The sequence below is a fragment of the Ooceraea biroi genome, chromosome 2 (assembly GCF_003672135.1).
Source record: "Ooceraea biroi isolate clonal line C1 chromosome 2, Obir_v5.4, whole genome shotgun sequence".
NCBI lineage: Eukaryota > Metazoa > Arthropoda > Insecta > Hymenoptera > Formicidae > Ooceraea > Ooceraea biroi.
Genome location: NC_039507.1, coordinates 8,240,185 through 8,265,769, shown reverse-complemented (window position 1 = coordinate 8,265,769; position 25,585 = coordinate 8,240,185). Strand labels below are relative to the sequence as shown.

At 42.1% G+C, this 25,585-nt stretch overlaps 1 protein-coding gene across 2 annotated transcripts in view; it reads right to left on the bottom strand.

Annotated features, from left to right (window-relative positions):
- LOC105276818 (protein madd-4) overlaps positions 1–25,014 on the bottom strand; it is a 201,945-nt gene extending 176,931 nt beyond the window's left edge. For both annotated transcript variants that reach the window (XM_011334745.2, XM_011334746.2), the window contains exon 1: positions 24,361–25,014. In XM_011334745.2, coding sequence (XP_011333047.1) covers positions 24,361–24,396 — 36 coding nt within the window. In that variant the 5' untranslated portion in view covers positions 24,397–25,014. The remainder of the gene's footprint in view (positions 1–24,360) is intronic.
- Between the last annotated feature and the right edge of the window lie 571 nt (positions 25,015–25,585).

Below are 25,585 nucleotides of genomic sequence, written 5' to 3'. Positions count from 1 at the left end.
CCGGGGTTACGCGTTGTATCGCAAAGCGCAAACAGCCCGGGCAACCTGAAAAAGCCTGTGCCGATATGTGGGTTGTGTTAACACCACTCCCCGCCGTTTTTGAATAACGAATAGAGCAACGCAGCAATCTGATGAAAAACGAATGGGATGCGCGCGACAACCAAAGATGAATACGCAATGTCTCCTGACATTTCAATTCAGTTCGCACTCGGAATAAATCGAAAACAATGTTAACCATAGATTTGTAACTTTTGACATTATGTCAGACATCTCATCACTGCACGATAATATTTCAATCGATATAACTTTTTTTAATAAAGTCAGTCTCTTAATAAAGTTGATACATCAATGCTTGTTTAAAATATTCTCATCCTTTAGTGGAAAAAGAAGAATATTTTTAAAAAGAAATCAGACAAAAGATAAAACTTTGCTATTTAACATCCCTAAAGCTTGATCCACCAAAAGCCATTTTCCCCGAATATTTTATGAGGCGAAAATGATTAATTATTCAACGTGTAAAAAAGTCGATTTTTTAAAGACTTTGGATTTAAAAACTTTGTCGTTAAAATTTAGCGCAACGTGGGGAATCTCGCTTTTATATTCCGATTATACCTATATTTATTTCGGATCGCATGGATATCTATATTATATTCATTTTAAAGTACGGATACAGTGTACGCGGTCGAGTTACCAGACAATTTCTCGCAAATTATATTTAGTGTTTCTCACCCACGGCTTCAACTACCCGACAGAATTACGTGCGTGCATTAAAGTGAATTTTCAGCGGACGTTGCCTCCGTACGAGCCCGCGCGATCGAATTTGCTGCAAAATTAGATTTCGCGCGGCGATAAAAAAATATGATGCCTGCGAAAAGAGAACAGAAACCTCAGAGAATCCGGATAAAGTCCTCGCGGACATATACGCTACATCGAATTTTCTGGAGAAAAAAATTGGGCTCACATTCGCCTGTCCTACCTTCTTTTCTATCCCTTTAACCACGTGTCGCGCCCTGAAAACTATTGTCCCACCCTCTCTCGACACGGGACGATAAAGAGTGATGGCACATGTCGCCAATGCGGCCGCATGTCACTTATATCGATAAAAATGCAACCACGTTGCCATCTTTGTGTTGCTCGCTCATTACGAAAATATCAGAGGACGAGAATGCTGACGTGTAACGCGAGAAAACGCGTATTGCGAGATGGAGAACGTTCCGCGAAGAAAATCGCCGAAAAACTGTCGTCATTAGAGGCCATTCTCGGTGCATGCGTGGAAAAACCGACGTTATGGCGGTTCGTACCTTCGGTCTCACCTGATGGAGGACCCGCCGCGACGCTCATACGACATCGAAGGACGTCGCGACGGTAAATCCCATACCGGGGAGTCCCTGTCCCGATAAAGCCGCGGCCGATTTCGTGTCGCGACGACAAAACTTCCGCCGCATCGCGCCGCCGCCGGCACGTTTCCCCGCATTTATCTAGATGTATCTTCCGGTTCGGCGCGAGTTAGAAATATGGGGGTGAGAATTGAGTTTCACGTGTGCGAGTGCCCGTGTGTACGACCACCCGTCTGCCGTCCCCTCGCCACCCTAGCCGCGCATTTAACGGCCTCCCCCCGATCCTTCACGGTTCGCTGATAACACTTACGCAATTCCTGCTGTCGCGACGCGCAATCCCGTGCGTCAATCAACGACCCCGAAACGTGTTAATTTCCACGAATATCTGCCACTATGTATCCGTACGCCGTAAATTCGACCTCCCTATCCCCTCGCGTGTTCTCGTCCGCATGCTCCGTAAAAGTTACCGACTAATTCCGCTTAGAACGCTTGTTTCCGGTACGGAAGATACGTGAGACTTTCCTACAGCTACGCACGTCAATTTAGTCCTCTGTGAAGAACGCGTTCTACTTGGTTATGGAAAATTTTCTCAATTATACGACGATGATCAGCCAATACTTCAGTAGCGATTTAATTAAAATATGTTATAATCGATTGTAATCGATCGGAGACTGATTAAGGCAGTAAGAATTTTATATGACATTTGGATTTCTGAGATTTGATCGCGCTATGATTTCGCGTGGTTCTCGTTCGCGAATTTTTCCGCCACGTGCGCGAACGCAGTCGCACAAATCTGTATTAGGAGGCTCGGCACTGGGACAAGTTTCCGCGGTGGAAGCTGGGGTGAAAAATCAGTGACTTCCAGTGCGACAGTGCCAGAAAGAAACGGAAGAAAAATCGATATTCGGTACGGTTTATTTGAATTCCGCGGTCTGCCGCACACACCCCAACCCGGAACCAGGATTTGCAAACATGATTAAAATGCGAACGAGCAACCGAGGACGAAAAAAATGCCGCTCGAAATAGGAAAAGGGACTAAACGCGGCCATTTTTGTGAAAAGCCACTTATTTTCGAACGAATCGCGAATGAAAGAAATCAAGTCGGAACACATCGCCGTCAAAAATCCTTCCTCCACCGATCGTAGCATTATTGCTACATCATTATTGTACTTTGTTCCTTTATGTTGACAATTTTTTCTGTCTAGAGTTCACGCGAAACAATCTCGTTGGTGTTTAACGAAAAGCAAAGAACCGCTCGAGAGGGAGAGAGAGAGAGAGAAAAGACGAAAGTATCGACCAGTTCGAGACGCTGGAGCATCTACGCTCTATTGGATGAATCAACACTCGTTTCCGCGCCTGCTCGAGCAAATACCCGCCGCGAGTGTACGGTTACGCGTAAACGGCAGGCGAAATCACCGCGTTTTACTTCAAATTTGCATAGGTAATGTCGTCAACAGCTGGCGAATGTTTCATCTGCCGACTGCTGCGCTAATGTAGCATATCGGAGATCCGCGATTGTCGGTGTCTTTTGACTATCCTTTAAATTCTCGCTTGGTAATAAAGTAAAAAAAAATGAGAAAAAGGTTTTCACACAAATGTGTTTTGAATAAGAACGCGCGATTAACACTTGAAGCAGTCGTAGAGACCTCGAGAGAGAGAGAGAGAGAGAGAGAGAGAGATAAGGAGAAAGAAGAGGAGCTTCCAATTGCTATTCAGAGGACTGAACGTTCTCGAGGTACTTTGTCAGACGGAGAAGGCGCAGAAATCCATCTTAATGCACAATGTACAGCTGCTTCTGTACTAATTGTAAGACCGGGCGATTTATCTCGAGGAGCAATAAGACACGAAAATGACGTCAGTCCGTCTACGTCCAGGTTGCCGTAGCGACGTCAATCAATGAACGAAATTGCGTTTGCATCTCCCTGCCATAATCTTGCCTCGGACAAATTTACGGGCTAAGACAGCTTATCGGATGGAGCGATTCGCAATTACGTCGTGGCGATAAACGAGCGCAGGCAAATGGAAAGGCATCGTCTTTTCGGACGCGAATCGAAGTAAGGAGAGTGTCGACACTGGGTGATGCGATGTCAGCTTGATGCATGAAAAACTCGTGACGCCTGATTGACACGACGCGCAACCATTTTCATGACGCGACGAAGGAGAGAGAGACGCGCGACAAACAAATCCCGGGTTGAAACGCGCGCACGTGCTCTTGTTAGCTGCACAGCGAGAAATAAAACTCTGAAAGCGAGAAATAAAAAATAAATTCGACTATCGTTATCGGGAACGAAAACTGCATTTCTATCGATTCGAGTTGCGCGCTCAGATGAACTCTTCGTTACAAAGTTCGGAATCATTATTATCGCGTTGTAGGGTAATTCCGCGCCTTTCCGCACGGCGAGATCTTACTCGATAAATGGCGATTTAATAAACTAAAGAAACAAAATTCTCGTTACGGTATAGCTAATGCAACTTTCAACGATGTATCACGTCTACTCTATTATATTATTCCAAGATTTCATCAGGGTAATATCAACTGCCGAGTAAGCCGAAACCCTCAAGTACGGATACTTGTGTAAGTTCGGCACACATGTGGACCGTGTCTAGACTACCTTATTTCTAAACTCCAAACTCTCCAAATATGAAACGAGGTTTCGCGGTATTCGCAGAGTTGTGTGTTTAATATTGCTCGAGAGGTCTTGCATCGCGCTTCGGCGCGCAGTGCATGATTAAACGCGTCATCGAAGAAATTTAATGATGAGTATATTTCGTGAGCGAATTAACATAAAATCTAATCGCTCTCATGAACCCGCGCAAACGCCTCTTCCGACGAAAAAGAAAAGGAATGTCCTTGGCTGGGAGAACGCATACATGTACTTCGATTATACCGAGTAAATATCAATGATTCAGGGGAAACGCCGTAGTGTTAATGTGCCATTAAATACGTTCACGGAGGCGTTCTCCCGCATCTGAACGCGTGAGAAGGCGCTGCGAGTAATTCAAGACGTTGTTGCCTGGCCTGCGTAATACCGTGGCGCAAGATTCGCAAAGGATAGGACAGCGAAACTTTGCGATCCGTTTATAATCCCTCACGGAGAGAGGAAGAGGAAAAGGGAAAAACAGCAACCGAGCGCTTATGGCGGCTGATCAATAAATGGCGTTTTCTCGTCGAGTTAACATCTTGGCAGGTTCGCGGTCGAATCTAAAATTGTCATTGACGCATAAATCAGAATGAACATAAATCTAACGATTAATAATATTGATAATTTATATAATGAATAATAAACTAGAAGAATAAAATGTTAAGTTGACGGTTCATTATTCCATGATAAATGATAAATCAACAAGTATATTTAGTATTTAATATATTACTACCAATAATTGGGTTAAATATGTGCTTAAAATCTGTTAATACCGATAATTCTCCCATATTCTTTCATATAAGTTAAGAATCTTTGCAGACGCAAAGCATTGATATTTCTATTCAAAATTGATATGTTTCGTTATTTTATATTGAGCAGAAACTCGATTTGGCATTATTTGGCATCTGATACTTGCTTGAATTCTTTATAACTAAATCCGTGCACTGATCCAGAACGCTAAGACATATTCAGCAGAAAATTTAACATCGTATCGTTTTTTAAAGTTACTATATTTTTATATTTTTTATATTTAACACCGTCGCGATCTATCTTGAGACGAATTTAAAGTCTGGGCATCGCGACGGATGCTTCGGAAAGCCTTCGTCTATCGGAAACTATTTCATGGCGTTCGATTACTGATGGATTCTTTGTTAGTTCCCGACGAGATTACCAATCGCTTTTCTTCATTTCTTTTTCTGTAGCCGAGTCTTCTCGACTTTCTCACGAGCTTCGCGAATCGCGACCTGCTATAGAGAATTTACTTCCGTCGTATAAACGCGCGCGCTGTACACACGTCGACGGAATGGACGCTTTATTTGTGCACGTACTTACATACCTGCGCATGCAAGTGCACACGTATGTACGGAACTTAAGCGGGTGGTACACAAAGTCGCGTTTTGTTGACGGTTTCCTTGTACACCACGCGCACGCAACTTGTGCATATTATTCTACAAACAACATTCTACAATTTGACGGTGCAGCTCATGCACGCTGATTTAACTCGTGTGCGCAAATGTGTTACAAAAAATTGTGCCGTCAGTTGCATCCGATGTTCCTGAAGACACATATGTGTCAGGAATTAACAACTGAAATATGGTAAACGCAAGAAAAATGCAATACCACTTACACAAAGTAAGTCTGGCACATGTCGCATGTGGAGATTGTACGCGTGAAATTAGACCTTTTAATTTACAGAGAGGGAGGAGATACGCGTATCTCCATGCACTTTTATCTCGTCGTAAGATTAATTTCAATTTGTTAACACGTTTATAAATAAAAAGAACATTTTAAAAAATACGGATGTGCCCTACACATTCCAGAAAAATAAATGATAAAATGCACATGCGAGAATGAGAAAAGTAATACTTGATAATTTTGAAGGAAAAAGATTCATACAATCAATTTAATTGGTCGCGAGAATCAGAAACATCATACTCGCGGATTTTAATGCAGGTGCGTGCATTAAAACGCCTGTTTACTTTCTACCGGACCCCACGATGCACGTTGTGTAACGATCGCAAACATGAGCGTGCAGCAAAAACGGAGAAGTACGGAGTAAGTAAAGAGACTCGCTCTGTCATAAACATCACAATTTTATTAAAAGCATGTCGATATCAGCTATATTCCTCAATATTAGCAACACGTTGTGTATATATGTATATGGTCTATTTCGGAAATATATAAACTAGTATATAAATAAATAATAAATACTACTTTAAATATTCTGCGAAACGCGAGCACTTCATTTTTGAACTTGCGTTTCTTTGTGAAGTACTAATAGAATTAAAATCGAATATAATAGATTAATAAAAGATAAATAAAATAGATTAACTTAAAGAGTAGAGTTATACATGGATGTAAAAAGAGAAATAAATCTATACATGATATATTTATACATACATGTATTCCTGCCTCAAGTGCTGCATAAGAAAAACTATATTTTTGAATACTATTTCAATACTGTAAATAATTGTTTCTAAATATAATGTAAATAAAGTACGTTTCTTTAATTAAACCTTTAATTATTAGTAGCAATTTTCAATTTTTCAACGGATCAAATCAACGGATATTGTTGCATAATTAATAAATAATCAGTATTTTGTGTCTCTCACCTATGCATTTGTATATTTAAATTTATCAATGTCTGCCTACTTACTCAGAAATTCATCTATCAGAATTATCAGCAATCATTAAACCTCATCATCGATTCTGTTTTACACTGTCGTGTTGGGCTCAGATTTCACGTCCACTGTGAGCCTTTGTATATGCACAATTTTAATTACGTCACACGCAACCTTATAGCCATTCAATACGGTTGTAATTACGAATCCTTGTTCCCTTCTGAACATTTATTTCATTGAATAATTATATACCTATCAAATAAAATATGTTCGACACCACAGCTGTTCACCGATTAATCATAATCCCTTAATTAACGCTATGTTAGGTAAAATTATTGCATGTATATTGATCACACGTAATATAGCAGGTACGATTAAAATTAAATGCTCGCATTGTCAAATTATATTAATCATTCAAAAAACATACTTTCTTCCAAAAAAAGAGAAAGAGTTTATTAACTAGATAACATTGTATGTAATGCAATTGATGACTCTGTGTCCGTGTAATAACGTTTCAGTTATTCCACAAAACATAATGAAGGATATCACGATAAAGAGCGGTCACAAAGCGGAATCGAAAGAGATTTCGGTAAATATAAAACCATGGTAAATATAAAAATGTGGGAGAGTCTTGGTTTCTCCCGGCTATTTTATGCGCCACCGAGAAAAATCGGAAACGATCTCTTACTGAAATAACTGAGGAGCTCCGACGCTACCATGTGCCCCATCGAAAACTTGCGCAAAGTGGCGGGTTTTCGTGTCAGTAGAGAAAAAACTTCCGCGAGCTCGCTTCCATCGATTTGTCAAACGTACCGAAACGTATCCGATTCCGTTCGAGCTATCGCGAGTTGTCTTTTGCGCGTGAGAAATTGAATAGACGAGCTTGTCTCTTCAGGACCTCAACAATCCTTGGCAATTTTCTTAAGGGATTTGGATTCGCGGGAACATGGGTGCGGAAAAAACAGTTTGTGCACGTATACGGGATTTTCGAACAATTTAAAATATTCATTTTCAATTGAAAAACCAATTTGAAATGTTTTCCTTCCGGAAATGAAAATTCTGGTCTTATTATAATTATCCAATTTCCCGACTGTTTTCATCCAAGATCAATGTAATAGAATGAGAATAATAATTATTATAATTTGATCAGATTTCTTATTTTGTCAAATATTGAATACTCTTTTAAATATTTTATTTACATTGTTTGTGCAGCAGATAAAACATGTTGCAACAGAGCAGGATTTTCTTCAGGTTATTCATGTTATGGATATTATGGACGCTCTGATGTACATACTACCAATCGTTTGGTTAATGAAATTGGCAATGGCACCTTTGTGCTGGCGTTACTAATCGACATTGCCTTTCGGGAAACTACTTTACTCATCTATCCGCACACCGAAAATAAATTTGACATCCGAACTCGGGCCAGAGCTCGCCTTACATCAAACTAAAAGTCACTCGCTAAAGTTCGCGTCAATTTGTCAAACGTAGCGAAACGTGTCCGGATTTCGTGTTCCGTGTGAACTAACTTGAACAATGTACGAGTGCACTCTATGTAGATATTTATAGCGCCTTCTACCTCTTTCTCGAAATTCCATTTTCCACATTCTCTTATAAACCCACTTCTACGTCGTAAAATATTGATGAAATGATTTAATATTATTTCATTTCCTCGTGCAAATTTTTATTGCGTAACCGATTAAGCCACTTTTTGGTGACAATTTTTGTGAATAGCTTCAACAAATATAATCTTCATTTTGTAACTGTGTGTACATGTGTTCAGGATTTAATCTCGCAATTCATTCAGCTCTATCATAAAAAATTTTTTTCTAGTCTATCATAAAAATAACAAGTAAAACTACTAGATAAAGGCTTCATGATTCTAAATAACAATGATATATCTCTCGGAATTTTCGCAAAAACACTCAAAATTTTCGTACAGCATCCAGAGACTTTACGCCGTATCCTCCTATCCGTGCACGTGTACACGCGTCCTATTTCGTTCAACAGAGAACGAATTGGCCGGGACGATCAGCTTAAGGGATATCAGAGAAATTTGAGCGCCAAGTTGAAATTATATTGGCTGCGGCCATGGCCAAGAAGGGTTCGGTCTCGCGCACAAGGAGGTAATGGGGAATAGGGAATCTTTTCGACGCTCGCGTGGAGATTGGCCCGATCAAACGGCCGAAGCCAATCTCGTCCTTTTTCCAGACGGTTTCAGGCGTCCGGTACACCCGGACCGGCCATTCCTGTTTCGATGGATAAAGGCGTGGATATTGCCACGAGGTTAAAGGGGGTGGGAAATTTCTTCCTACTCTGCTTGCTCGTCACGTGATGGGGAAAACCGACACGCCGCCAGACACGTCTCTCTGCCTCAGTCCTTTAGTCAAGATCAATCAAACGATCATTTGTGTATCAGTTGCATGCAGGACCACCGTCAAGACTACCGATCTCGGGAATGTTTTTGTCCTTGCTTCCCCTGCGGTTGGATAATCGTAACACACCCGACTCGAGTAAGATGACGATAGATGTCCACAGGTTGCATCGCTTAAGGGGGGAGCCTGCTTTAGAACGCTGAAAATAAGGTATATTTTACGAATTGTTTTTGGAGAAACTATACAGCGGATCATTATAAAACTTTGATGCATTTATTAGTACATGTTTAAAGATAAAAAAAATTATTTTTTGATTTGAATATATCGCTTGTAGAGCTCGTCCTGGAGAAATCTTAGTGCAGCCGCGTCGCCGGCATTGCAAATTGCTGAGCATTCTCCTGCCTCCAAATTTCGTCTAAACTAAAAAATTGAAAGGTGTTTTCGTTATTTATGAATTCCCATCGTCGATGAACCAAAGAGAGAAGAAAAAAGTTGAAAAGTGCCAAAATGGTGGAGCTTAGAACACAAAAGTACGATTTTTAGGCAAAGTTTTTGAACTTTTTCATGCAAAAATAATTGTTTAACTTAATGTTTTTATGAATATTAAAGGTTCATCGACGATGGGAATTCATAAATAACGAGAAAATATTTCAATTTTTCAGTTTGGATGAAATTTGGAGGCAGGAGAATGCTCACCAATTTACAATGCCGGCTGCACGCAGATGCCTCCAGGACGACCTCTACAGGCGATATATTCAAATAAAAAAATAATTTTTTTATCTTTAAACATGTACTAATAAATGCATCAAAGTTTTATAATGATCCGCTGTATAGTTTCTCCAAAAAAATTCGTAAAATTATACCTTATTTTCAACGTTCTAAAGCAGGCTCCCCCCTTAAGCACCGGCATTAATTACAGTCTGAGAGGCTCGTTTGCGATTTGGAGCGGATCGCGTCGACGTCGTTTGCGATGTACTTTCAACCGAAGCTTTTCTCTTCCATATTGGTGTCAGCCACAATCTTTTTCCCAATCCTTTCCGTATCGGTTAAAGATAATTGCAAAAGCGCGTCGCTAAAGCTGATTCGCTTAATCCGAGAACCAAGAGCCAAAGGACCCTTAAACGATCGACCGACGTAAAGATTACATCCTTGCAGTGGCGGCGAGAATAACTCAACGTCGAATTTCGTTCGCTGTCTACGATGGATTATGCAAATCGACCTCTCGACGTTAAATCGCGAGATTACCCGCGCTGAGGGAAGGGAGAGGAGGAGGGGGAAAGAAGGGGATTTTAATCGTGATAATCGTCCGCTCCTCCTAATTACTTTCCACCACTGTCTTCCACGGGAGACTTCGATTTTTTCGTTCTCTTTTTCATCTTTGCCATTCTCGACGTCGTCGGGATCGTTAGTACGTTTTCCCATCGGTCGGGTCGGTCGGCGTTTTCCCCTTGATTACGCGCTTCGTATATCAAATAGTGTTTCAGGCTATTTCCCGAACGGCCTTCGCAAGCCCCATTGATCGGTCTCTTCTAATACCTGATTACACGGTGCGCTCGCGACGCGGAACATAACTGCAGCAAGGACGCTAAGTGCGCCGATGGGTTGTAAAATTTTTATAGAGAATTTCTGATTGAACGCTCGTTTTACGATATTAATACGCTTTTACGCAGCCGATTCCGAGGTTTTATCCGCCATGCGTCGTTTCGCTCCTTCAGCACTGTCTTAAGAGATACCTCATCGTCCTTTTTTTAAAATCATCTCTTCGCGTGAAATCGCGAAGCAGCATCGCCGAAGGAAAAATACTGCTATCGAGTCGAGTCTTGGATATCAAATTCTTCAATTAATTTAGATTACCCGAAACGCACAAAACGTCACAGCTGAATGATTGTAATTTGCGCAATGTGCTTCGAGAAAAATGTTTCTCCCTCGAAAACCCGCTCTGGCCGTCTCATCTTTTCGACGATATTATTTAACCGCGTTCGGAAATAGTTTCGCGTTTCCTATCGTGCGATTGCGGGGCGACAGAGCCTGCAATTTTCCGCAGCGCAGCTTCCGCGGTTTTCTGATGACGTGCGAAATACTGCCACAGTTTGCGGCCACCGGTCGTGAACCTTTATCGTGACGATAGAATATTTCGACACGTAACGGAACGCCGCGCACAAAGACAAAATGCAAAACGACGAGCCCCATATCAAAACCCGTAAATATTAAAGTTCCGCAATATTAAAGTTCCGTGCTGGTTATATGCATTTAGTATCGAGTATGCTGCTGTTTTCAGTCTTTATGGTTCACGTTATTTTTGTTACATCCATGTAGTCCTTTTTTAGATGATATCGCAAGTGAGGAAAGATTGAGATTTTTTTTATTTAGAGTTTTATTTTATTGCATTTATGTTGGGAGCGAGAAAAAGTGAGAGAGAGGGAGAGGGGGGGGGGGCAAGGAAATAGAGAGAGAAAAGTGTCGCGTCGACGTGTCTCAAGATTAATGAAATTTTTCTAGATCGCAAGCATATAAATTCAATATAAAAAATGACAGGCGATTGAGATAATTATTTTTCACGCGATAATAATAAAAAATTGACCTGTATTCGCCACATATAAGTAGCTCTCATCAGTAGAATAAATACGTATAGAAAAATACTGTACGTACACCAAACTAAGTCACGTACAGTCGAATTTATTAAATACTGCGTCAAAGTAGCTTTCAGCTCTTTGCATTAATTATGTAATTCTCAAGATAATCCTCAGGATTAATTCACGAAAGATTAAATCTAACGACAATGAGCTTTTTGCTGTATTACCATATAATAATGCGGTTTAGTACGCGCTGCTGACGCTTAATAATACAATACATTGCAAAACATATTAAATAAATCTTTCATGTATATAGATGTACACTTGTATTATACGCGAATGCAACGCGAATATTTAAATCTTACTACATCATCGATTATTGTATGTACGCATCTCATCAATTTATCTATTCCTAATAATAAGAAAATAATGTCATATCTTCATTTTATCAGCTTACGATTTTAACATTTCCAGCTCCCCGTGTTGCGAACTTTCCAACTATCGATCGACTCGATTATTTCCTATGCTGCTTGAAAAAGATTCCATTTCTTCCTCGTTCGCGTATTGAATCGGAAAGTCGTTCTTCAGCGGTAGCATCAAACTACCCTTGCGATACGTATATAGGGGGAGCCAGGCGATATTCGATGCGCTCGTCATTAACGCACTCTGCGGGAGAGTGCGACGACCCGAGGTCGCAATTAATTCGCGTACCTGCCGAAGAAACAAAACGCACAACGCAAAGCGCATAGTGCAATCGCGCCATCACGTCTCTCTCTCTCTCTCTCTCTCTTTCTCTCCTCATACCGTATCGTGGGATGAATATATGCAATGTATCCGTGCGCACTCTAAAGTGCAGCGTGCCTGTGCGTATGCTAAAGTGCAGCGTCGCACTCGCAATTACGTGGGAAACACCGTGGGCAACCCATCGGCGTGCCTGCGCGTACGCTGTTTTTTCTACTTAGCAGAAACGCTAATTTCTCTCTTTTTCGCGACCCCCTAGTTGGAGGATTGTAAATATTGGGGTCCGGTGTGCGTCAGTGACATGCATGCACGCGCTCCCGTGCGTCTATTTATTCAGATGTTAATGATGTTCTCCTGCAACGAGAAAGGGCATAAAGATAAGAATATATAGCTTAATACGCGGATAAAACTAATTCCTCCGATTGCGATCCCGCAGCTGGATGGTAAAAAGTCGCTTAAGAAACTTGCACGTGTCAAAATTAACAGTGTGTGTTCAACATCATTTACTGTTTGATATTATTCGTATTTATTTGATTTCGCGCCATTATCACGATTAACCCGCGTAAAGACGGTTCGTCCTGCGAGTCGCGCGATCCTACGATCCGTGTGCAAAACTCTGAATTCAGAAATTCGCTAACGATAGAGTCGTGCCTACAAAAAGATTAACTGTAATAATACTCGTGCCATCGATTCCTGTCGTTAAATAAATATAAAACGCAAACTTCGAAGATTTTTCTTTGACCACGAAGCAGTGAGACCACACATTGCAATACGTGGTAGGCATAAACCTCAATTAGCCTTAACAGTGTGAGTAATAGCGAATAAAGTCTAAAATTTTTATCTATTAATAATCATAATTGTGTTATCAAGATTTCTTATGTTTCATTTTTAAATAAAATGAATTAAAATATTATTTTGATCATTGCAGATTTCCGAAATCACATCCCAGAAATTTTAAAACATTTACTTTGATTCGTCATAAAACATATGTTCCAAAAATGGATTTATTTTTAAAATATTAGTCGTCAATGGATTAAACTGGATTTTGTTGATAATGTTATTATTGAGAGACGTTATAACTGAAAATGATACATTGGTTTTTTTAACTTATAACGCAGTATACTTTGAAATATCGATGTCAAAAACAAAATTACAAAAACAGATTTACCATATCGTTCCTTGAAGCATTTCATTTCTACCGAGAATTGCTCATCGACTCGGCGAAAAATCACTCCTCACCGTAATGCGCGATGCGAACGTAATCGATATCTAATCTCGCCTTTCTCGTTACGACCCTCGCGAGATAGAATTCCCAATTCCGATCATGCAGAAATCGATCGCCGACAAGTAAAGATAGCGACAGGAGTCATGTAGACATTGACACGCGCGCATACATGTACATGCACAAGTCGGAAATTTGCATGCGCATTGTGTAGGCATCTGCATTTTATTCCGATTCAGTTACAGTCACTTAAAGAACTAAGGTACAGAAATAATATATCAGATTCGTTTTATCGATCTCGCTTTCATTTCAAATTCTTAAAAATTTATTCACCCTTGACATTCATGCGGTTTGCATACGATTACGAAATAATGTGCGAAGCAATTTACGTGGCATACAAGATTACGTGTTCGATTACAGAGTAGAAAATAAAATTCAGCTTGCAGAATTTGCACGCAATTTCTTGACAAAGACATTCTACTGATTCATAATGCTGCAAATGCTACTAGTGCACTTTGAACGAACAGATTTAAAAGATGTTTCCATCGCTACCAAAGATTCCGAAATTTCTGTGAATAAAATAACGCTAGTCTAGTAATTTAAGCTCGCAAGACAAAGGGAAGGTATACACTGAATATAATTTATTCAGATGAAAATTATTTTAAATTAATCCACTGGCAAGAAAAGTCCACGGGATAAAAGTGACTCCTCCATCCAACTTAAGGAACCCTTTGTTCCACTCCTCGCTGGTAATTGCGCTAACATGATTTTAAAACCACGCTAAGACCTGGATTATTCGTCATCTATTTTTGAATAGACAAGACCAGCAGTCCTTCCAGTGATTAAAATCACAAGTACTGGGCCACTTTGGGCGGGATTACAAATAACTTCTACGGAGACCGACGTCTCTTTTCTCTTCGACATACTTTCCCCGTACAAATATTTGGCATCAACGGCGATGGCATACTGCGAAAATCGACAAAGTCGCTGTGTGTTTTTTTTGCATTCTTTTATTTAAGGCATGCTGCGTCTCCAGTGTATTCTGGATGGAATGATCGACCGTATCTATGTACGTCCCGTATTTTCCTGGTACGTACATGAGAGAGTGCCAAATTATTGCGGACGGAAAGCACGTGGGATTGGGAATAGAGTAGCCGGAATCCCTCCACGAGTATTGGTCCATTTCCGTCTCGGGTTGATGAAAGGCGTCTAGCACAACTATTATCCCAACTAGCGACTGGACTTACGCGGTCCACCAGTCTTCAATTTCTCAAACGTCTTGCCAGCTATCGATCGGATTCCGGAGAGAATTCGTAAAATCGGGTACAATAGTCGTCGGAGGGAGAGAGAACAGGATCCCACTACCTTACTATCCACGTCGTGTGTCTGTAATTTGTCGTCTCGATGGACTACCCGGTCCCGATCGCATTAGTGAGGTTACGCCTCTCATCGGACGTATCTCGCGCCGACGACGGACATTTGGCTTATCCGTTATTAGCGTTACGAACGGCCGAGCAATCCCTCTCGCCGGCGGATTAAAAATGGACCGCGTTCCGTCGATATCAGTGACGGACGAAAATTAGCTGCGACGGCGCGACGCAACGCCAAATGTGATCGCGAGCGTGTAACGGAATCATGGAATCCGGAGTGACGGAATCCGTAAAACGCGAGACTAACGTCACGCCATCGAAGCAAGTATTTTTGATTTTCCTTTACGCTGTTCGCAACATGCGCGTCCGCATTTACATATCCATATCCGAGCGGATACGTCCAACGCGCGTGCTGCGAGATCGAGGCACTTCGGGGCGATGACGTCGCTGAAGAATTTACGAGGAGCGGATAGTATTCGACGTCCCGGCCGGCACCAACGACGTCGTGCCCGTCGCCACCTTGCGCGTACGTACGTGCATGAGCCGTAATCCTCGAATTCCCGATCGTTCCGGCGACATCTAGCACGCGCTACAACCGCTATCGGGCAGACGATTGGCGAGCACCGAAGGAGGAGATCCGTAAAACCTCGGGAGAGAGGTCGTTACCGAGATAAGCGCGAGCGCTTCCACTCTTAAACGTCCTCGCGCGCGCGTGGTCACACGCCGGATCGGCCGTAATCCTTTTAGGCCGGCCGCAGCCCTTAAGTTCTTAAAACATTTTCTGTACAGAGCATGGGGCTTAACGGCTTACTACTCCGAGGGGCAATCTGTAAAGTGCCTCGCGAGCGCCGGTACCTGGAGAGAGTCCGGCCTCTCTTAACCCATTAACCGGACCACTCGACCGCCCCGGCCGCGATCGAGTAAAGACTGATTGGTCGAAATGGGCCGGTCACTGCTCTCGAGGATGACTCCGGTAACGAGCGCGTCTTTTATCGCAAATGCTTCGCGTTCAATAATCGCCTCCCCGTCCCTCTCCGATTCGTACCTGAATGCGTTCTCCATTCGGGACGTTTCGAGGTATTCAGATTCGAAGATGCAGTCTGGTGTTTGTCGACAGTTACATTGATATCTCGTGTTCGGGATCAGGTTCCATATATGGTCGTAAATATTGCTATCCAACGAGTGCATGCGACATTTTAGCAATAGCTCCGAGTATCAGGACGGATGATAAATTTAAAAAGAACCAATTTAGCTTTTAACTTGAGGAGTTCGCAGATTATGCGACAAGAATATCTGATAATATTTGTTATATAAGTCCTCTGAAAATTGTCACGACATATTTTAAGCGCGTTACGTTTCTGAAAAGGGGAATTGATAATAAATTTTAAAGAAATTTCCTTTAATACATACACGTCTAGCAGATTCACGTGACACGATGCATTTTCGCAATTTAGTATGATCGTTATCAGAATTTATTCGAGTAGATACAGGCACGTACACTAAGGTGCATTAATTCGCGTAGTAGCGAATATATATATTTATTAATATTAATATATATATTATATATATGTGTATATTATAATATTATATACATGTAATATATATGTATATATATATATAATAATATATATATATATTATTATATATAGTAATATTAATAAATATTAATATAAATATCTGCTACCACGCGAATCAATGCACCTTAGTGTACATATTTAACCGAGCGTGCGAGAAAAACTATATGCCGGGCAAGATGTCACGGTTTTTCAGAGTTTCGGAGTTTCATGGCGCGATCCAGATTTTCGGATTGCAATTATTTTCAGAGCAGCGGAGAATCGGCTAGTACGATGAACAGCGACCACAGCAATTATCCGCGAAATGATGTTCCGGTTACGTAATGATTTAATTAAAAGGTTCGATAGGCTAAGGGATGTGGCCGCGGTACGTGCAGGATCAGATCGGAGAACGACTGGTTCGCTAATCCGGCGAGACTCTCGGAAATTCTCACAGCCATTACCGAACTCTCGTGCCGGTCGCTCGTACGGTATCCATATGGCGCTTCTCTATGCCCGTAAGCGAGCCAGGAACCTGGGCACATACAGTACGCTTGCTCAGATTTCCCATGGGCGAGCCGAGCTTACTGTCTTCCAAGAACAAGTTAGCTCGTAGGCTTTTATTGGCGCGTTTCGGCTCGCGGTGTTGCGACTGTAATTGCGATCTCGATAGAAACGTGAAAGAGAAAAACGAATAGCTGATTCGAAACTATTTCCCGCAGCGATTGCACATCGAGCGTTAAGAATATCAAAAATAGCGCTCAGTGCTACAATAAAATTGTTTTGGATTTTTTATTTTTCATTTATTTGTTAAAATGCCATTTATTGATTATATAACATGTTCGAGTGATATGAAACTTATTAGGATTTTATTAGCCATTTAGACATTAAGATTTTAGAAGCACATTGCACGCGATACACGATATCTATCTGAGACAGATGATATAATCAATGCACGTTTTTAGACGGCGCGATCGGTTTTATTCAATGTTATTCAATACTCATCAGTGATATTTCCATAATACGTTCAATCTCTCAGTGACTTATTGCAAAAATATCTAAAATCGATAATTTACCATGTGTTCCGACGTGTCCAAAAATAAAGATAACTGGCCGACTTGCTAAATTAATATTATAATTATCTTATTCCAGACCAGTAAGAAAAGTAGTTCAGATACTCACGTAATAATGCACGGTGATAGTGTGTAACAGTATAGCACGATATATGTATATGTGTGTGGAAAGCGCACGAGTTAATGCTACACAGATTGAAACGTGCGTATCGTTGATTCGTCCGCATTAAGGCTGCTTCCCCGGGACAGATACAGATAGCTACATCCAAATTCGAGTACATCCATCGCGAACTCATGCTTAAATCCGCAACACTAATATTAGAAGTATGATTTATTTTTAAAGGTTTTTTCTTTCCCATATCATGTAAATGTTTGATACTATTGTACGATCAACATTTAATGCTCTAGCACGTTCTGAAGTGGATTGTGTTAGATTTTCGTCCAATAATGTTTGCAAATCTGCATATTTAAGCTTTTTTGGTTGTCTCGACCATTTTTTGTCGTTCACATTGAAATCAGCACTTTTAAATCGCCTAAATTAGTACTCACAAGCAAAGGTTTTTAGGTGTTACACTCGGATTTCAAAAATTTTTTGCATGCAGGTAGGGAGGTCCCCAAATAGAAGAAAAATTATAAAAGTAGCGGCCCAAATGCATATTTGCGCGCTACGTGCGCAATTTTCGATGTTAGGTTAATTACTCAAAAATTCTATTTCCAATCGAATTCTTTACATTTTTTATTTCACCTAATGCACAACGCTTTAAAAAGAAATCAAAACCAAAATTAAAACTGAAAGAATTAAAAACCTCCCTTGACCAGATCTTTTATGTCCTCGTTATGGATTCTGATCAAATCTATTTAAAGTCGCATACAATAAATCACGCAGAAAGAGCAAACTACGATTTGCGCAATGTACAATTATTCCAAATTGTGTGCATTGGCAGTTGCAGTAAAAAATTAAAAAAGTTACGATGCAAATACCATTTTTGAGCAGTGGGCCTTTTATACGCACTGTGCTCGCGCGGCACGAGATTACATTAGACGCTCGTATTTTCTAAACACACACAAGTACACACACGCACACACATACACACACACAAAATTATTCAAAGCAATATAAATGTGCATTAGGTGAAATAAAAAATGTAAAGAATTCGATTGGAAATAGCATTTTTGAGTAATTAACCTAACATCGAAAATTGCGTACGTAGCGCGCAAATATGTATTTGGGCCGCTACTTTTATTTTTTTTTCTATTTGGGGACCTCCCTGCCTGCATGCAAAAAATTTTTGAAATCCGAGTGTAACACCTAAAAACCTTCCCTTGTCAGACGTCTTAACTGATGAGACAGCATCATCATACATTTCCACAAGAATTCTATAATCCTTTCAGCAGCAGTTTTTTTCTGATTAAAAAATAATAGAAACAAATGTCGAAAATGCTCTTTTGGAAGCTCCATTTTTACGATGATATAAACACGATTTTTATTGCATCTATTGCTAATAAATGACTAAATATTAATGGATTAATGTCAAAACTTTAAGAAACAACAGCTGCCATTGGAATGTCTTCGAAAACACTGACATTAAAGCCATCGCTTGCAAAACACTCAAAACTAAATCACATCCCTAATAGAAGAAATATAAAAAAACAGTGATATTACAGGTGATAGTAAAATCCGAAATGTATATCTATTTTTACGATTTACGTCAAAAATAATACTTTCAGATATTAAATACTTAACAGAGTTATCCTAAAATTGTCAAAAAATATTTGAAATAGATTACCGTCAAGATGTCTATCAAAACGTCTAACTTATCCATTCAAGCAGAATTCCATCTCGCGCATTGATATATTTTAAGCTTATGTTCGTATCGTTGACCTCAGTTCTTAAATAGAACCGTATGCAAGAGGTAATAATATATATACATGCTTATATTATTTCATATAAAAAAGTTGCAGACTGAGAGAAAGCGGAGAAAGAAAGAACAATCAAAAGGGCGAATATGAATTGACAGAAGGAACGTTACGTTTAAAAGATGAAAGAAGAAAGGAGCGAGAATAAAAGTGCGCGCTAAGAACAATAAGTATAAAAGGAATCAGAGGAATAAAACATGAACAGGGGCATTAAATAGTGAAAGAAAGAAGCGTAATTCGCGCGCATATGATGATTTAAGAAGAAAATTGATTAAAGCTGCACGAGATCTGACTGCATCGCGTCCGATGCACCGCGACGAGAATAACCGCACCGTACCGAATCGGCGTGGCCAGCCGAGCGGATTCAATCTCGACGTCTCGATCGAAGCCCGAGATAAACCGCTTAACGCTGCCCGGCGATATTAACGAGGTGCTAAGGAATGCCACCCACCCTCCCGCCTCTCTTCGAATTTCTAATAAGAGTCTGAAAGCGCTTCGCGTCGGCCACGCACACCCTCTTTCTCTCTCTCTCTTTCTCTTTCTCGTCCCTTCGAAACCGAGGCACCCCGAAAGCTCGAGACTCAATCACGCGACGCGCAGACGCGGCTAACAATTCCCGGGGCGCTTTGTAACACGACACGGGGGCTTATATCGTGCCAAAGTATTTATCTTGAAAACGCCCGCACGCTTGACCGCCGCTAATATCCCGCTAATCCACTTTGCACAATCTTCCCTCGTACATAATTCCAGCCATTCCGCCCATAGATCATAAACGCTTCCGTGCGGCCTGCTCGTTTCTCCCTTCCTCCTCGACCCCGTACCCGGGCAAACCCCGTTTGCGGTCCCGTCCAGGGGGCCGTTTAAAACGCCCCATTATAATCGACCTTCACGTTATACCTTTACGTCGAGGCGTGCAGCAACGGATGGAGAGACGCGTTCTCCAAGCGCGTTAACGTTTGCGTGCGCGAGACTCGAGACGGAAAGCGCCACGTGCGTGTACGAAGGAATTTCAATAATGCCATTCAGTGATCGTGATATTGTTTAAATCGTATGCATTTAATTAGACGGACATAATGCGTGGTGTAAAATTCACGGAACTTAGTATCGATATAAAATATCAATGTTAAAGTATAGTATAAATGTATGTTACCAATAAAAAATGAGACTTTGTAACGAAATTAATATAAATTAGAAATTAATATAAATTATGAAATTAATTAAAAAATATGATTAATTACTCTTTGTGAAAGTGTAGAACATATTTGATAAGACAGCTTCGAATGATAATGATTCTTGTATTTGCGCTTTCTTCATCAGTGCACGAACAACTCTGCAGACGAGCTTGTTCTAGTACTAGTCATACATCATCTCGATGAAAGATGACTGGTTAGACTCTTGTATATTATACAAGTAAGAGTTAAACGAAGGAAGTCACCGGTGCGCTTATACATTTCTCATTCTGGATTACGGTTATCCCGGTAAGCTCGATCAAACTTTGCTTACACGCGCAGTAAGGGAACGGTTATATCGGTTAATATCGCGTTTGCTTTGAAACATACCGTAGAATAAATCAATAAAACGCTTCTTGGTTTAGAGATCGCTTTTTTCGCAAGGTAGCCGTTCAATCTACAGCGAGTGCTCGTTGCTTAATTTTCCTCCTCGCGTCTCTCCGCAAGTCGCCTTCTCGTCTGCTTTCCCATGCGACAAAATGTTCGTATTTTCTTTTCAGGCACGCGTATGTGCTCCGTCAAAGAAACGTAATCCCCCAAATGCATAAAGTACACGACATCACCACTGCCTTCGAACTTTGCGGAAAATTATTTCATCGTGACTCTGCAAGGAAGATCTTTCAAGGAAGAATATACCAGGGTTTTTAAATGGCAGGTTTTGGTTAAATATTTTGATGTACAAATTTTCAAACAAATCTTATTCGGATGAAATTATTGGGACGTCAAATATTTTCTGGAATATTTGCCTTGTTTATTTAATTTTATTATTGAATTGTAACTTTATAGAATCGTTTAGTTTATTTTTCGCGAAACAGATTATTATTCAAAATGGTCCACGTTATTGGGATGGTTATATTGTCGGAATAACACGAAAACAGAATATTTATCGCATTATTACCATGCGAAGCAAGTTCGAAAAAATCTGTTTTCCCGTTACATATCCTGCCTAGTAGCGAGCAAATGTAACAAGCATTTTGCGCGAGGACGTAAACGCGCTTTATTTTATATGCGCCGGAAGTGTATCGCGGAAGCGTGCATTACCTAACTTGTTATATTCGCTGTACCTTTCCCTCCCGCGACTCACCGTCTGCCTCGGAATCGCGAATTCCAGTACCAACACGAGCTTCTCTCCACGTGCGGAAATATTAAAGTTCTAAGCCCGTACTGGCGGCGTAGTCGCGCTAATTGCGAGACGCGTGCTTACTTCGGTGTGCCTTGGAAATTATTATTGTTAAAAATCGTATCGAGAGAGACTAACTCCGAGGAAGGTAGTTTCGTGCGCGAGACGCCTCAATGAGAAATTTCGCAGGCGAGAACTGACGATAATGTCAAGAGATCCCGGAATCGATACACACGCATCCTCTTTTCGTCTTTCCTGCGCACTGTCTTCGTCCACGAAGATTTGTAGGCGGTTAACTGGCGCTCATTCCATCGGTATTGTTTGCGGCACCAGCCGCGTGGGTCTTTCGTGAGTTCTTTATGGGTATACGGTTCAGAAAGGCGAACACAAAAACACAGACCAAGATAGGCCCCAGTGACAGGTCCTAGTCGGCGGAGGGCCCGACAATGGGCTGAGGATCGACAAGAGCTACGCTCTGGGGGTGGCCACGTAGAATCGAAAGGCAATAAAGCGCACTCGAGGCATGTCGAAAAGTCACCTGTTTCTCTTTCTTCTTCTTTTTATCATTCTTGAGCTCTAGTTCTCGTTCGGCAGGTGCGAAAGTCCCGGCGACAAGGGAAACAAATCAGGACAAGGGATCTCTTGGCATTGTGCGGAGATTACGCTCCGCTCCCTTTTCCTCAGTGCTTTACGCGCATCTCGAAACAGGATGGAGAGTCTTGTACGAAGTAGGAAGATCCTGGTAAAGATACAAGAGGACGCGGCGAAAATATTCAAGAATTATGGAACGCGAAGACCCTTTTAAAAGCGGCCAAAGAGTCTTCTTCCCCGCGGGGAATGAAAACGAAGTGAAAACAGCACGTATTCGTAGAGAGCGCCATTTCTCTTTACTCAATTTATCGAATCTTCCGCTGATTGAATTCCTCGTTACAATTTTCCTGGCAATATTCCGGATCGTTAGGAACGTAGAAGTTCCTCGTGTGGGATTGGATCTCTTGGTACAGCAGAAATAAATCGACAAAAATACGTCGTGACGTTTAATATCGATGCCGAGACACACGACTGCATATTTAATTGATAATAACTCGCGAGTGCATATTTATCCAGAGTCGGAGTAAACCTAAAACGAATCGGAGCACGAGCAACGTCTGCGATTCCTGACGAGTTTTCGCGGATGAATCCGCGAACCAACAATAGATGCATCGTACACCCCGATAAATCCTCCGCACCGAAACTCACAAACACCGAAAATACGAGCGAGTATATGGCCGTTGCTTCCCTTACTTTAGTTCCGCGTTCTCTCGAGTTCTTTCGAGACGCTGCCGCTGAAGAAGCGCGGAAGCTCCTCGTTTGTATTGTGCGCGGCACACAGTTCGCTCGTAAGTTCGGCGAAGTTTCCGCTATATCAAACAGAAATGTCCCAAAATTCACGGTGAGGAAGCTTTTCTTCTTTTGTTGTACGACGGATGATCCGTTGATAGCAATGCCTGACGTATGTGCGACGTATGTGTAACAACGGTGGTTGGTTGGTTGGTTGTGCTCCCTCTACTAGTCTGCGTCTCGCAATTTATATATGTTACTGTTCTGATTGTTATCTTTATTCGTCTCTGTCTATTTAGAACAGTTGCTACGTTCCTCTTCTCCGCGTAGAAATCAAATATATCGCTCTGGATTATTCGGAATATGCGCGATTAATAACAGACTTTACAAAGATGCCAAAAAGATGACATGTCAATATTAGTTTATCCACCAATGAAAGCGCGATAAAAATTCCCTTGAAACTCTTTTAGGCAGATTTTCTCTGGTCGTTTAAAAATGAGCTAATAAATGTAGAAAATGTTAACTTCCGCTTCGACAACTATTCAGAGTCTGGAACAATGGTCGCTACTATAATTATATCTTTTTTTGTTTATGCTCGATATGAATCTCAAAGTATCATCTCGGTGATAGAAATGGCATTGGTATAATCTTGATGATATCTTGAGGACACACAGCGAAGCGGAATCTATGGATCTCGCGAAATTGGCCGCGGCCAAAGTATATCCTATATCTCGGCATGCTCCGAAAAGCCTGGAAACCGACATTGGTCGGCTCGCGTGCACCGACTGACCTCGTTCCCCTTCAACCCTGGTGCAAGGAGAGGGAGAGTCACGTGGTCACGTCGTTAATTTCGCCGTTCTTGGACCGTAGAGGATGAGGGTGGTGGTGGGCGCAGCGAAAGGACACCAAGACTCGGCTAACCTCCCGAGACCACATTCAAAAGTTTCGGCCACTCAAAGGGAAATGAGAAAGACGCAGCGGCCATTGACAGATTAAAGCGATGCTGGGCGGTCTTTGATCTTCCTGACGAAACAAGCAAGAGTCGGGACGAGCATAAAATGTGCCCAGGTCCCAGGAGGAACCGACCTCTTTCCCGTCGACTCCCAAGTGACGGCGATCAAGGAAGAGGAAGGAAAGACTGAAGAGCAGAATTAAAAGAAGATGAGAAGGGGTTGAAAGAGAGGGTATATCTTCTCGTTGTTGACGTCGAGACGCCGTGCTTTGCAAGCGGGTGCATCGGAACGCCATAAAAAACTTTGGTACTCACGAAGACGAAGTAGGATTTCTTCATAGTTCTCGTCATCGTCGATCTCGACGAGGATACTCGTCGACGTTGGATCCTTCCCTTTTCACTGATCGGTTAATGTTACGCAGCTTCTTACGGCCACTACGCGGGGCTCTCGTCAGAGATCGCCGAGTTGCCACCACGTGCGACTTTCACCGCCTGACGAAGGGCGCATCGAGAAACCGATCGGGCGCCTATCGCGAGGCGGATTACGAACTCCTTCGTTCTTCTTTCGTCTCGTGGTCTCACTTACGTATCTCGCCGAGAGAACACTTCACCCTTCTACCCGCCACAGTATGCACATAACGATCGTCGCGAACCACGTGTCGCGAGTGCAATGCGAATGCAAATAAGGAAAAGGATCGTAGAACAAAGATAAAGAGAATCCAGATAGTCGTTCGATGCGAGACGAGAATTTCACCGAAGGGACGAGAATTTCTCGATCGAAGATCTCGCGTGGTCGAAGAAGGATGCTGCGTTCGTTCCGTATCGCTTTCGAGGGGATGAAATAGCGAACGAAGATAATGATGGACTTGACGGGGGTGTTTGACGTGATCACACAGGGTACCTACGGCGACGCGTGTGTCCCTCCGCGACCAGACGATGTCGTCGGGCCGAGGTGCGCGACGCGAGTGTCGGCCTTAACGTCTCGAAAGCGCTTGACGTTGGCGCCCGTACGGTGCGCGGCAAAGTGGGGGATGCGGAGGGGAGACGACGCGTCTATCCCTCCCACCCCCGTCCTTCGCTCGCTCGCCAGCTCGCTCACCCTCACACACCCACGCCACCCCCGTGGAGAACGCCACACTCCCACGGTGTGCCGCCACATCCCTCCGTCGCGCACCCCGTTCGTCCCTGTGGCACCCATCGACCTCGCGGCCACCCACTTCACATCGAGGCGAGGGTGGAATAAAGTGCCGCCCGGAGGGATGGTAGCGCCGCGGCGACGACGCAAGCAGGGGCACGAGGGAACAAGGAAAACGAGAGATGGAGAACGAACGGGTGAAGGACGGAAGGACGGGGGGGAGGGGTCAGAAGGATAGGTGTAATCCACAAAGATCAAACAAGGGTCGAATTCATCTTTTTCTTTCTTTTTACCTTCTTTTTTACACGCCGCTTTAACTATCCTGACTCGTGTTTTTCTGTTTTCTCGAAGGGAGACTGCATAGAGAAGACGGAGATAATATTGTCGCGGCGACTCTGGCGACAC